This window comes from Xenopus laevis, chromosome 8S (genome assembly GCF_017654675.1).
Source record: "Xenopus laevis strain J_2021 chromosome 8S, Xenopus_laevis_v10.1, whole genome shotgun sequence".
Taxonomy (NCBI): domain Eukaryota; kingdom Metazoa; phylum Chordata; class Amphibia; order Anura; family Pipidae; genus Xenopus; species Xenopus laevis.
Window position 1 is genome coordinate 15,763,494 of NC_054386.1, and position 13,243 is coordinate 15,776,736.

The 13,243-nt window shown below is 40.1% G+C and overlaps 1 protein-coding gene across 1 annotated transcript in view; it reads right to left on the reverse strand.

Annotated features, from left to right (window-relative positions):
• sos2.S (SOS Ras/Rho guanine nucleotide exchange factor 2 S homeolog) overlaps positions 1-13,243 on the reverse strand; it is a 54,288-nt gene that overhangs the window by 16,601 nt on the left and 24,444 nt on the right. Inside the window, exons 2-7 of the mRNA XM_018232368.2 lie at positions 13,028-13,153; positions 10,725-10,856; positions 7,599-7,763; positions 6,511-6,717; positions 4,516-4,659; positions 3,683-3,793 (exon numbers count right to left, since the gene is read on the reverse strand). Coding sequence (XP_018087857.1) covers positions 3,683-3,793; positions 4,516-4,659; positions 6,511-6,717; positions 7,599-7,763; positions 10,725-10,856; positions 13,028-13,153 — 885 coding nt within the window. The remainder of the gene's footprint in view (positions 1-3,682; positions 3,794-4,515; positions 4,660-6,510; positions 6,718-7,598; positions 7,764-10,724; positions 10,857-13,027; positions 13,154-13,243) is intronic.

The following is a 13,243-nucleotide window of genomic DNA, read 5'->3' on the forward strand; positions in this document are numbered from 1 at the left end:
GAATCCTGTATTCTATCATCTACCCTGCAAAATTACAGATTGTGGATGGCAACTCACTTTTTCTTGACACCACATGACGCAGACCAATGAATAAATACACATGGACAGCAGGCAAGTCCACGCAACAGTCCTAATTGGTGATAAAATAATGCTACTTGGAGCCAGTGAGTATAATGTCTGTCCTGCTGCCCCAATCTGTGATTGTACTATCCTTAACTCACCTAGTGAAATGTGCACCCGGTTTTGGCCCACGCCAGTATCTAGGGGAATGGACGCAATTCCCTATTCGCTCACCTCGAGGGGCAACTATGGTGAATCCTGGAGAGAGTAACTTGCCTGTGTGGTCAGTTCCTGTTGCCCGTGCACTGCTATATAGCTATCGTACGAACTGACAGCTTAACCAGGATATGATACTAGTTAATCTCTATGTGCCAACCCTTTTTAGTTAGGAGATCTTGAATCTGCTTTTTAACAAGGTGTCAGCAAACATTCTTTACCCGCTCTGCTTTGCTGGGGACCTGACTACAGTGATGGAACTGCAAATTTATAGACTCACAACAACGGTGCACCAGCCATGCCCACTGTAACAATGCATGGAAGCTCCGGGGCTAAAAGATATCTGGAGGCATAGGTTTCCCTTAGAAAGACAATTCTCCTGTGCCTCAGCAGGGAAGCACTCTCTCTCCCCGATAGGCATGGTCATTGGCTCAACTGACTTCACGCAGTGGGTATTAGACATTAAATATCTACCAAGAGCCCCGTCAGGCCATGCCTTACTATATTTGGTAAACATTACACCTAAGCCCAGACACTCTCTTTGGAGACAGGTTCCCCATGTGGCTTAATAACACTGAAGTGATGGAGGCATGTGTATCGGAGTATGATTCATACTGGGAGACTAATGTTGGCACTAATAGTTCCAACATAGTCTAGGAGACATCTATGGCAGCAGCCCAGGGTACACTCATCTCATCTATGACCAGGGTATACTCTGAGGCTGAACAGGCCATAGTTGAGGGGGTCCGAACGGCTGAAAAAGCCTATGGTGAGACAGATGACAACATCAATTATTAGACATTGGCAAACGCTCAGAGAAGCCTGGAAGTTGCACAAACTGCCACCACCAGGAAAAAGCGGTTATATGCAGCCCAACTATCCTTTGACCAAGGGGACAAAAATGGGAAAGCTCTAGGGTACCTAGCCAAAATGACCTGCCCATCCACACTGATCTCTAGAATGAAAACACCAACAGGCACATATGTATCAGTGAGCTGGTTATTTTGAAACTTAATTGGAACAGTTTCTGCAAACAATCCCCTTTCCCAGCCTCACCAGGCCAGAATCCTCTTAATTAGACAAATTACACTGAGCAAAGTCACAGAAGCTATTGGCAGCCTCCCTTCTGGTAAGACCCACGGGCCTTGATGGCCTACTGGCAGCTTGGTACCAGCTACTTATTCTACACAATGTTGAAGTGCTCTACCTCTGTATGCTTTCTTTCGAAATCAGGTGCTCAGCAGTAAAATACCCCACCTGCCATGGGTTAGGGAATACACATGCAGGGGCATTTGTCTACTTGAATTGGAGCCAATAAATGCCACAAATATAAACACATTCAGTGTGCCTCAGTGCTTTGGACTTTGCATGTGGTACCAGCTACTTAGTGAAGAAATCGGCCTTATTAGAGACTAATAGTGCAGGTTCCCTTCCGCAATCCTTTTTCTCTTTAATTACAGGGCCAAACTAGGGTTAACACACATATTCAATCTAGTAATAGATAAACCTTGCCCAACTGCCAACTAAACTAAACCACCCAAATATTGCTTGGCATCACTGCCTCCAACTCGGACATATTTTTGCTGCTCAATTTGGCTCCCTAACATCTACCAAAATGCAACCTCATGAGGACAGGTTGTGGGACCATAGTCCCCAAAAACTGGTATCTAGCCTGTACAAGATCTTAATTTCCTCCCTTGACACCCCATTTATGAAAGCCAGAACTAAATGGATCAATGTCATCCCTAATTTGGATGACAAAATGCGGGAGGATGCAATAGGTGACCTATATAACTTTTTAATTTCTACAAAGGACAGGATGGTGCATTTCGGAATTATACACTGTACATACATAACCCCACTTAGACTCCAATCCATGGGCAGGAATTCCAGTGCTAACTGTCCCAAATGGCAATACCCAGATCATGACTTCTTCCATTTGCTGTGGGCATGCCAAGGTGGTAACTTACCTAATTAATCAAATTCTCCATATGAAGCACTAACACCGAAGTTGTGCCTGTTAGGGTTGGTGGACGACCTAGCACCCCTGACTAAAACCAGATGTCTATTACGAACCCTCTTCTTCTATGCTAAAAATCTGATAGCTATCAAATGGACGAGCCCACAGCCCCCCATGGTGAATCCGTGGGTCAACTGGTCAATGATAGACTTCCAATAAAAAAAATTAACGTACTTAGCTAGACATTGTTTGACATAGTTTGGGAACCTTTGCTACAGGCCTGTCCCGAAGCACACCCTATGGGTAATTAATGTTAAATTAATGTGATACTCTACACTGTGTGCTCTGTAAATCCGGCCCTGGTGCCAGCCCTACTTGGGGAACAAAAAGGAAAATGCAGAGAAGTAGGAGAGAAAATGGAGAAAAGTAGGTAGAGTTAAGGGAAGGGAGAACACAAACAGGCTTATTTATTAAAGACTGTACTTGTAGTGGTTTTTGAAACCATGAAAAAACCAAATTGAATTGATAAAAAAGATTTGAAAAAAATCTGAACACCTCTACAAATGCAAGTTTTTCAGACAATTCGTAGCAAAAAAAAAAAAATTAGAAAAGCTCTAAAATTCTGACTGGTTCAAAAACAGTCCAATAGGATCTGTGCACCTCCCATTGACCTCTATAGCACCTCAAAAACTTTAAATTGCCTTGTTTTGCCTTAGAAATTTTTGTGTTTTTTTTTACACTTAATAAAGCTTAAATTTAGAGCTTTTTAGAAACCACAATTTTTTTAAGATTCTTGGAAAGAAAACTAAATGTCGATGTTCGTTAATGATTGTAATGCACTGGAAATAGAATGGACATATTGCTGAGAGAGCCCCGACACCCCAACATTCTAGCACGGTTTACAGCAACCTGTGTTATTAACCTAAAACAACGATTGATATAATATGAGAATTCTTTAAATGGAGATCTTTGCCATTTTACGAGCAGCAAGACACTTGATTAGTATCCTGTCTGGGAATATTTAATCAATGCATTTGTGATGACAAAACAATTCTCCGGCTTGTCTCAACAAGCCTGCTAAACTCTACACACGGCACATAGAGCTCTCACAGCAGAGACATCCTAACACAAATGTTACACATGTCCCATACTGTTCACGGATCCTCTGTAGCAAACATATATATTCTAGAGCATTGCTCCTGCACAATACAGTCCTTACAGGCGGTTGCATCCAAAAGCTTTTTTCCGCTTATTTCACATACAATGATGAAATGAAATGGCTCTTGTTAATAATTCACTCAAATTTAGACAGTTTTTCCTTTCTAGCACTAATGGGAATTATTAAAGCGTATGGGGTAGTTCAAATCGTTTATGTAGATAATGCACAGGTAGGCATCCAACATAACAACATTCCAAAGTTGCAAAGACATTGAGTTGTCAGCTCACCTGGAAATGAAGGGCAACAGAAGGTTTGCACATAAGGTTGTTAAAATGCTCCTGGTAATTAGAAGCAAGTATGTCCTGGGATAATGTTTCATACGGGTCAAAGGCTTGCTCCTGACAAACAAATAAGAAAAAAAAAAAAAAAAGACATATCATATGGAAGCAAATAAGAAAAATTTATGACAGAGCTTAATTTTATCAATGTGTCCTGGCTCTAAGCAGACTACACATGGCATAATTTATGGGATATTCAGCATGACCACATACACACTGAACTGACTCATCCACCGTTCCAATTTTCTACGCTAACTAGCTTGGCACAGTTATTCTAATGCGAAAAAAAAAATCCAAAAAGTTAGTTTTCTGCAACAAATCCAAAAATTGTGTAGGATTCTGATTTTTTTTTTTTTACAATTCTAGCGATTATTTTCCTGAACAAGAAATTTTTCGGAAAAATGTTTTGATAAATAGGTGGGAAAGTCTGTAGGGATTTGGTAGGAGTCGTTTTTAGAAAACAGTGAGAACTTTTTGGATTTTTTAAATAACCCTCTAAATCAGGGTTGAACTGTAGATCTCTCTTGATAATACAGTTACAGGAACTGACCCTGAATGGTACTGTTGTACCATTCATTATATTGGCAGATTTTAAAAACTTAAATATCTTTGAAACTTGTGAATTGCAAAATTACTTAGAAAAGCACCCCGAGAAACTGTATAATCAGTTTTTTTTAAGGTTTACTAATCCTTTATAGCTGATACAGACAGACTAGCGGCACAAAAAGCATTCAGAACATGGTTTAATCACCCCTACATAAACGGGAAAGTAAAGTCCCCACCTCAGCTAAGTCTTCAAAGCAACTTCCAGCCAGCGGATGTGGGCTGCTTTCATCTGTCATTTCAACAGTGTCTTCAATCAAACCCAGAAGCTTCACTGTCAACTCATGGATGTCCATAATATTACTAAAAATCATTTCAATGTCCTACGTAACAAGATGTAAAGAGAATAAAGCATGACTAACACTTATTTTAAAGGACAAGGAAAGTTAAACTAAAGAAGTAGCTAGAAATGTTGTACATTATGTTTTGGGTTTCTGTACCAGCCCAAGGCAACCACAGCCCTTTAGCAGTAAAGATCTGTGTCTCCAAAGATGCCCCAGTAGCTCCCCATCTTCTTTTCTGCTGATTCACTGCAAATGCTCTGTGCTGCTGTCACTTACTGAGCTTAGGGACCCACTCACAATATACAGTACACATAGAATAGAAATGTCACAGTATCAGGCTGATTATTTATTAATACAGATAATTACTACATAGCAGCACAGAAACCAGTGCAATTAGCATCAGAATGTAATAATCAGCCCTGTAACATCAGCTTATATTACAGACCAACCTCATTTTCTGCTTGATAATTAGTGACGACCCCTAAGCTTAGCTTCTCAACAGCTGCTCAGAGCCCACTGAGCATGTGAGTGTTACAGACACTTTCCAAGATGGCGACCCCCTGTGACAAGTTTGAAGTCTTGGATCATTGCTGCTATTAACAGGCTGAAACTTCAGGCTAGTGCAATAAGTTCAGTATATAAAACATGGCAGTTTTAGCCTTATTCATTTTTAGGGTTTAGTTCTCCTTTAAGCAGAGCCTATAGGAAACATGAATAAATACTGTTACTTTTGGGGGTCCTTATTGAGACCAGATTTTCCTAAATCTGACTCAAAATAACAGTCACAGAAAGTAAAACCTTTGCAATGTTCATACTGTTTAATGTTATCTTACTTGAATTGACTTACTTACAACAGAATGAGAGGAAAAGTAAAAAAGCAAGATGTAGACAAGGCTCTTGGGACAAATGTAACCTTTAACTCCATGCTTTAAGGAATGTATATGAAAATGCACCTTTTCCATTCCTGGGACATATGCCACATGGATGGTCTTGGCTTTAGCTTTTCATGAAGTGTGCACAGCGACCCCAGCAGGCCCTACTGGGGGGGGGGGGGGTTGTTGGGGAGTTGCACCTGCCCTCTCCCCCGGTAGTTATGCTGCTGCTTGATTGGATGCTGCCTTTGAAAGACTTGCATGTCTGTCTGCTTAAAGGGATACCATCATGATTTTTTTGGTGTAGTTTTTATTTCTAAATTAATTCACTCTACCATATAAAATGTTATTCTTGAACCAACAAGTATATATTTTTTTTACTTGTAATATTGGTGTGTAGGCAGCCATCTAAGGTCGTTTTGCTTGTTCCTGTGCTTTAAGAAAGAGCCAGCACTTCATGATGGAACTGCTTTCAGGCAGGCTATTGTTCCTCATACTCAATAACTGGAAGAGTCGCTGTGGGACTTGGATTTTTACAATCGAGTGCTTTTCTCATTTGTACCAAGGAGCTGTTATCTTGTGTCAGGAAGCTGTTATCTGTTTACCTTACCATTGTTCTGTTCCCCGGCTGCTGGGGGGGAAGGGAGAGAGGGGGATATCACTCCAACTTGCAGTGCAGCAGTAAAGAGTGACTGAAGTTTATCAGAGCACAAGTCACATGACTGCGGGCAGCTGGCAAACTGACAATATGTCTAGCCCCATGTCAGATTTCAAAATTAAATATAAAAAATCAGTTTGCTCTTTTGAGAAACAGATTTCAGTGCAGAATTCTGCTGGAGCAGCACGATTAACTGATGCGTTTTGAAAAAAAAATACAAATTTTCCCATGATAGTATCCCTTTAATTATAAAAAAAACCCCACATATCTAAACCTAAAGAATATGTTTTGATTTTGAAACGTGCATACAAAATCATAAAACAAAAATCTTAACAATACGGTCTATACTCCACAACTTACTGTGGGAGTAAACAGCTTTCGGTTGGAAAGGAAAGCGGCACGAAAAACTTTAATGATCAGATTCAGCTCACGCAAGTACTGCCGCTCTCCAGCAATCTCTGTTCGAACCAGCTCATAATAACGGAGTTCTCCCGTGGAAGAAGGCTCTTCATCGCATAGGGAAACAAGGCCGATGTCATCATCCTGGTCAAACATATCCATTAAGACCTGGTGGAGCAAAAAGGAGCAAAGAGACTTTCTAGCAACTTATTTTTAGAAGACACTTTTTAAACTGGTCAGGCACGGACGTGACAAATGCAGAATAACAGGTTAAGGTAAATTATTCAATATATCTCTATTAAACCAGTGATTACGAAATTGTGGGATTGGATCCTCCATGGGGTAAAATGACCTGCACGACTAATACTGAGCCTTAATGCAATGAAACAGTATGGTGCATGGATAATCCTAGTGGGTCGCTTCCTGCTGACTACAATGTAAATAGCCGTCAGCCCATAATAGGCTTGCAACTGTCAGGGACCACTTATTAACCCTGAATTGGTTTCAGGCTGCGCAGAGGGAGTTCCTAATAAATCAACACACTAATTACTACAGGGAACAAAAGTAGCAACTTTTTTTTCTAATTTTCTGGACTATAAATTTCTTTTTAATTGCTGACAAAAATGTTTGGTCATCAAAACAAGACCTCTAGACACTAGAGTGTATACGTTTACAGTTATTTCATAAGTAGGGCCTATTGACAAAGGACAGTAGGGAAATAATCTCAGGAGAAACGCTTGGCTTAGTAGAATTTATAGTAGACTTCTTGTTTCCTGCAACTACTCCAAGGAGTCAGCATAAACACGCCATCTCCTTAATAGCATTATTTGCAAGGGGATCAATCCAGCTAATCCCTATTCTAAAATGCTGTTTAAATAACCTCCCTGTGGAAAGAATATCAATATATGGCTTCTTCCAGTGCAATAGGCTCCCTGGCCTCCCCAGTTAATGCAATGTAATACATAATGCACAGCTACCTCAGACAAGTCATGTGTATGCTTAGCAGCAAAATTTCCACTCTAGCAAAACCACCATCATGCTCTTCCTACCTTATCCGCGCACATGGATACTTTAATGTCCTGTTGTGTGATCTCAAAGTGTCGGATGTTGAAGACATAATTTCCAGCCAGCTTCAGAATGTCTGCAGATATATATTCTAGCACAGCAACGATGTAGAGCGACACGTGGTAATCTATTTTGTAACCAAGTACTTCCTACAATAAATAAAATAAAATATTGCCAAGAATATAAAAGGAATATTTTCTGGTTAAACACCAAGATTGATTATTATTGCATTGTATGGACTCTCTGTACCGTAAGATCAGTTAATGGGATTGAACCAAGGCCAAGTAAAATGATGGGCTTTAGTGAAGAATATTGCAAAACTAGATATTGTTATATCATTAAATATATATTTTGAACCAATAAAAAAACAATTAGGATTATTCCCATCAAAAATAAGAAGCATGAGTCGATATTAAAAAAGTTAACACGGGAATCTGTTTTTATGAAAGGCCACTGACATTATGCAGACCACAACGTAATTTATTAAAAACAACAATTGCTTCATTATAAGTGCTCAAAATACATTTCGAAATGAAGCATGTACAGAGCAATTATGGCTTATAAAAACAATACACGTCTACATGTTTTTTTTGTTGCTGAGAAATGTGCAATTTATAGGTTATCGCTCAGAAAAATATACAAGTTTTTCAGCATTTGGCTACAGGTAGGCACTGTTCTTTAAAGGAACAGTAACAGCAAAACATTAAAATAATGAAAAATACAATGTACTGTTGCCCTGCACTGGTAAAACTGGTGTTTTTACGTCAGAAACTGTACTATAGTTTACATAAACAAGCTGCTGTGTAGCCATGGGGGCAGCCATTCAAAGCTGAAGAAAGAAAAATGGCACAGGATACACAACAGATACACTCAATAGAAAACAGTGGAATTCTACAGAGCTTATCAGTTATCTGTTGTGTACCCTGTGTTTGAATGGCTGCCCCCACGGCTACTCAGCAGCTTGGTTATATAAACTATAGTAGAGTTTCTGTAGCAAACACACCAGTTTTACCAGTGCAGGGCAAAAGTACATTGTATTTTCATTACTTTAAAACATTTTCATTTTTTGCTGTTACTGTTTAACTTTAAAGTATATAGGTGAGATTTCACATGCACTTGTCAGGGAAACCAGCGAGGCATGTTCCACTTGAATGAATAAGTACAATAGGCAGATTAAAAATAATCTTCATATATGGAATAACCCATGCCACGAATAAAGTTTTTCTGAAAAAGAATCACTTGATGGTGGTGATTAATAATGTATTTATTAGAGTATTCACTGGTCAATCTTAATAAAATAGCAAGGCAACCAACTGGAGGGAATTGATTCGCCGTCTATAGGGAATTATGAAGCCCAGCATCACTTCTCAAATACCTTGAAGGGCATGAGACATTAACGGGGTTTATTTACTAAACTCCAAATCCAAAAAATAGAATCTTTTTTTATTTTTTTTAGTATAAAAAAAATCGGGATTTATTATACCCCGAGGATGGAAAACGTCTGAATCCGAAAATCTGGCATCGAGCTACCGAAGTTGCATATACGTCAATGGGAGAAGTCCCAAAGTTTTTTTGATCTGTGCTGGGTTTTGTACAATATTTCAAAGATTTCGTGGTCTTCTGGGAAAAAATAGGAAAAAAAATCAGAGTTTTCAGGGGGAAAATACGAAAAATTTGTTTACATTTTTTTTTCCACAAATTTTTCTGTTTTTTTCCCCGCAAACAAAATTTTCGGAAAAGTGTATCAATAAATAGGGGAAAAAACCCATACGGATTTGGTCGGAGTTGTTTTCAGAAAATATTGAGAAAAAAAAAAAAATCAGATTTTGATAAATGGGCCTCTAAGTCTTCAGAGTCATTTACAGGCAGGGGACCAAGTCATGTAACTTATAAGCCTAAAGCTGGCCATAGAAGAAAAGATCCGATCGTACGAATCCTTGATTCATGTGATTTTCGGATCGTGGGTGGAGTGTCCCAACATCTGTCGTGCCATGCCAATCGGTCGTTCAGTCGATCGGACAGGTTAGAAAATTTCTGTCGGCTGCCGATAATATCTCTGCATGTATTGCCGATCGTACGATTTTCAGTCGGACATAACTTTTGTACGATTGCTGTAGGGGCAGAACATCGTCTGATCTGTTCTTTTTCTACTTTATTTGATCTGAAAGGTTAGTGGCAGGTCGGGAGATGGGGAAGTCTGATAAGTCCGATCGTTCGAGGATTCAAACATCCTTGCATCTATGGCCAGCTTTAGGCTAGGGATGCACCGGATCCAGGATTCGGTTTGGGATTCGGCCTTTTTAAGCAGGATTCGGATTCGGCCGAATCCTTCTGCCTGGCAGAACCAAATCCTAATTTGCATATGCAAATCACGTGACTTTTTGTCACAAAACAAGGAAGTAAAAAATGTTTTCCCCTTCCCACCCCTAATTTGCATATGCAAATTAGGGTTCGAATTCGGTTCGGTATTCAGCCGAATCTTTTGCAAAGGATTAGGTGGTTCGGCCGAAGCCAAAAAAGTGGATTCGGTGCATCCCTACTTTAGGCATCATCTATAAGTGCCTGACACTTGCACTCTGGCTAAGTTTGCCCAAAAATGGCATTTACTGTATCATGGTACCTGCATCAAAAGTCCCTTCTTGCACTCTCTCATAGTTGTGCTTGGCGCTGCTTACACAGAGGAACCCAAGTGCTACAGTGGAAGACATCAATTGACACAACAAACTTGTGCAGTTCAGGCCTCTTTGCTGCCAGCTTCATAAATAATGATATTCGAACACCCCCACCATTGTGTCCAAATGGTGTTGAGGCACAAGAATAACTGCATGTGCTTTTAATGCATGGACCGCAATTGCATCAGGATCATTGGCACTTTATGACTGTGTTTGCATTTAAACTGGAACTGTGAGGAAACATGACAACCCCTCTTTAGCCAACAGAGAAGCAATAGAAACTGTCCCTTTTTATTCAAGGGAATGTGGCACAGCACCAGTTTAAAAAAAAACATGGATTTTTCCATTATTTTCAGTCAAAAAGAGTGGTGATAGCCATAATGTTAATCTATAATCAGTGTAACACTACCAGTTGAGTAAAAATGATTATTTGTTTACCTTCAGTAAGGGATGTATTTTATCAACCGGCAGAAGCAGCGGATTCCTTCGTTTGCGTTTTTCTATCGCAGACTGAGCATCTGCAATGGCCCATTTGTCAATTGGATGTGGAAAGGTCTTCTGGACGCGCTCCTGGGCGACAAATGTTATGAAAGAAGTAGAGAAACCATTAGATTAGGTTAAAACACATAAAGCATAAGGGCTGGAAACCATTTACTACAGGGTTTGGTGAAGGTATGGAATATCTAAGCTTATTAAATGGGTAGTTCATCTTTAAAATAACTTTTAGTGTGCTGTAGACATTGACATTCTGAGACAATTTGCAACAGGTCTTTTTTTTTTTATTTATAGATTTTCAGTTATTTAGCTTTTTGTTTAATGCCATCAGATAAAGATCTGTGGTTAGTCTGGAATTTTGATCTCACCAAAATTAGAGAGAGTTCAGAATTCAGTGACCCCCAACCAGTGGCTCGTGAGCAACATGTTGCTCTCCAACCCCTTGGATGGTGCTCCCAGTTGCATGGCACACAGGTCACTATAGCGGTCAGGTCACGCCCTTTCTATTATGTTTATACATAGCTGGTTTTGGGCATTTTTTGGGGGGGCAGGTACAAATAATACTATTAAGTGAAGTTCACACAATAATATTTTTTGCTCAGCCAGACACCAGGGCTGTTTCAGGCCCTTATGTTGCCCTGAGGCAGCCAAGTCGATGCTGCCCCCCAGTGACCACCAACACCCCAAACTTTTCGCATCAAATTGGGTAGAGGGAGGACCGCATTGCTTAGCTCTTTAAGTTACCAGGAGTGGCTTTTTAGGGACCATGGTCGAATATCTCATCTCACCTCACTGGCACAGAGCCCCTGGCCAGACCAAAGATGCAGCATACTCTAAAGTTCATAGAACATCAGCAGTTCAATTTGCCTTGAATGGGAATCAGTGAGGTCATTGAGGTAAAGTAGACTTTAGGATTACAAATCCATTCAGGTCCATAACAGGGATCTCTCAAGGAAACACTCTCAGAGCAATGCAGCTGCCAAGGAGGTGATTTTGTTATACAAAGTTTTCAGTAAAAAGAAAAATCAGACTGGGCTCAGAAAGTACTTTTTCTGCTTGTGTGCCTGAAATGGCAAATTACACATTCTTGTGTCATTGCTTCTCTGGATCAATATACACAGACAAGCTGCTGCCAGTAAGGCTACAAGTCAGACAGCTTTCAAAGAAGAGACATAGCATACAGCAATGTCATAGAATAGAATGATTTCTACTGTTTAGTAAGGGGGAGGCATCTCTAATGTGGCAAGATTAAGTATAGAGACAAGCGCCAATTCTATGGTGTATCAAGCTATATAAACCCAGTCTCCAACCTCTAGGCATTTGGAAAAACAAAAATAAGACCACAAATGATTCCTAGAATAGATACTATTACCATTCAATTATTCGCCATATTTTGCGGCCTTCAGCCAAAGTGAGACAATGCTTCCTGCCAAGAGTGAAATGCAGGCCTTGGCAGCAGTCCAGCAGTAAAGTCTAGCCTTTACAAATGCTTTGTGTTTAGATCCCCCATTTAGAGTTAATTTTCAGGTGAGAGATTTACAGTATGAAGAACAAATGTAATTGCCTTCTATGAGAAGGTGAACAGAAACTTAGACACTGGGGTAGCAGTGGATGTGATCTATAAATATATTGCTAAACAGGGTTGGACTCTGCACTGGTAAAAGTTATGAGTTTGCTACAGAAACTCTACTATAGTTTATATAAACAAGCTGCTGTGTAGCCACTTTCAAGGTCACACCTGGAGATTCGGGGAGATTTAGTCACCTGGCAACTAATCGCCTCTTCTTTGGGGCGACTAATCTCCCCAAACAGCTTCCCCCTGTTTTCTGCCTGCCAGAATGAGAAATCCCCTGCGGGATGGCACTCGCGATGCTTCGTTTTCCGAAGTCTCCTGAAGTTTCCTCGTGAGGCAACTAGGGGCGACTTCGGAAAATGAAGTGCTGTGAGTGCCATGCCACAGGCGATTTCTCATTCTAGCAGACGGAAGACAGTGGGAAGCCATTCGGGGAGATTAGTCGCCCCAAAAGAAAGGCGATTAGTCGCTGGGCGACTAAATTTCCCCCGAATCTCCAGGTGTGACCTTACCAGTGCAGAGCAACAGTATATTATATTGACATTCCTTTAAAACACTTTCATTTGTTGTTGTTACTGTTCCTTTACATGAAAATCCACAATGGCAGACCATGTCTAGCAGAGTGCAGCAGGAATGGTTTAGTTTCATACGAGCAATCATATTAATGGCTTACCTCTACGTCCTGAACAGTCCTTGGCTGTGCAATGCATAGTTTATTTAGGAGCTGGAGGATCAAAACCTCAACGTAGTACAATGAATCTTCTTTAGCAGAAAGAGTGGGGTGCACTTGTTGCAGGACCTGTAACATTACAGAATAGCAAAAATAAGCCCGAAATAAATTATAGAAAAATAGTCTGTTTTAAGGATATAAATCATAAGCAGTTAAAGG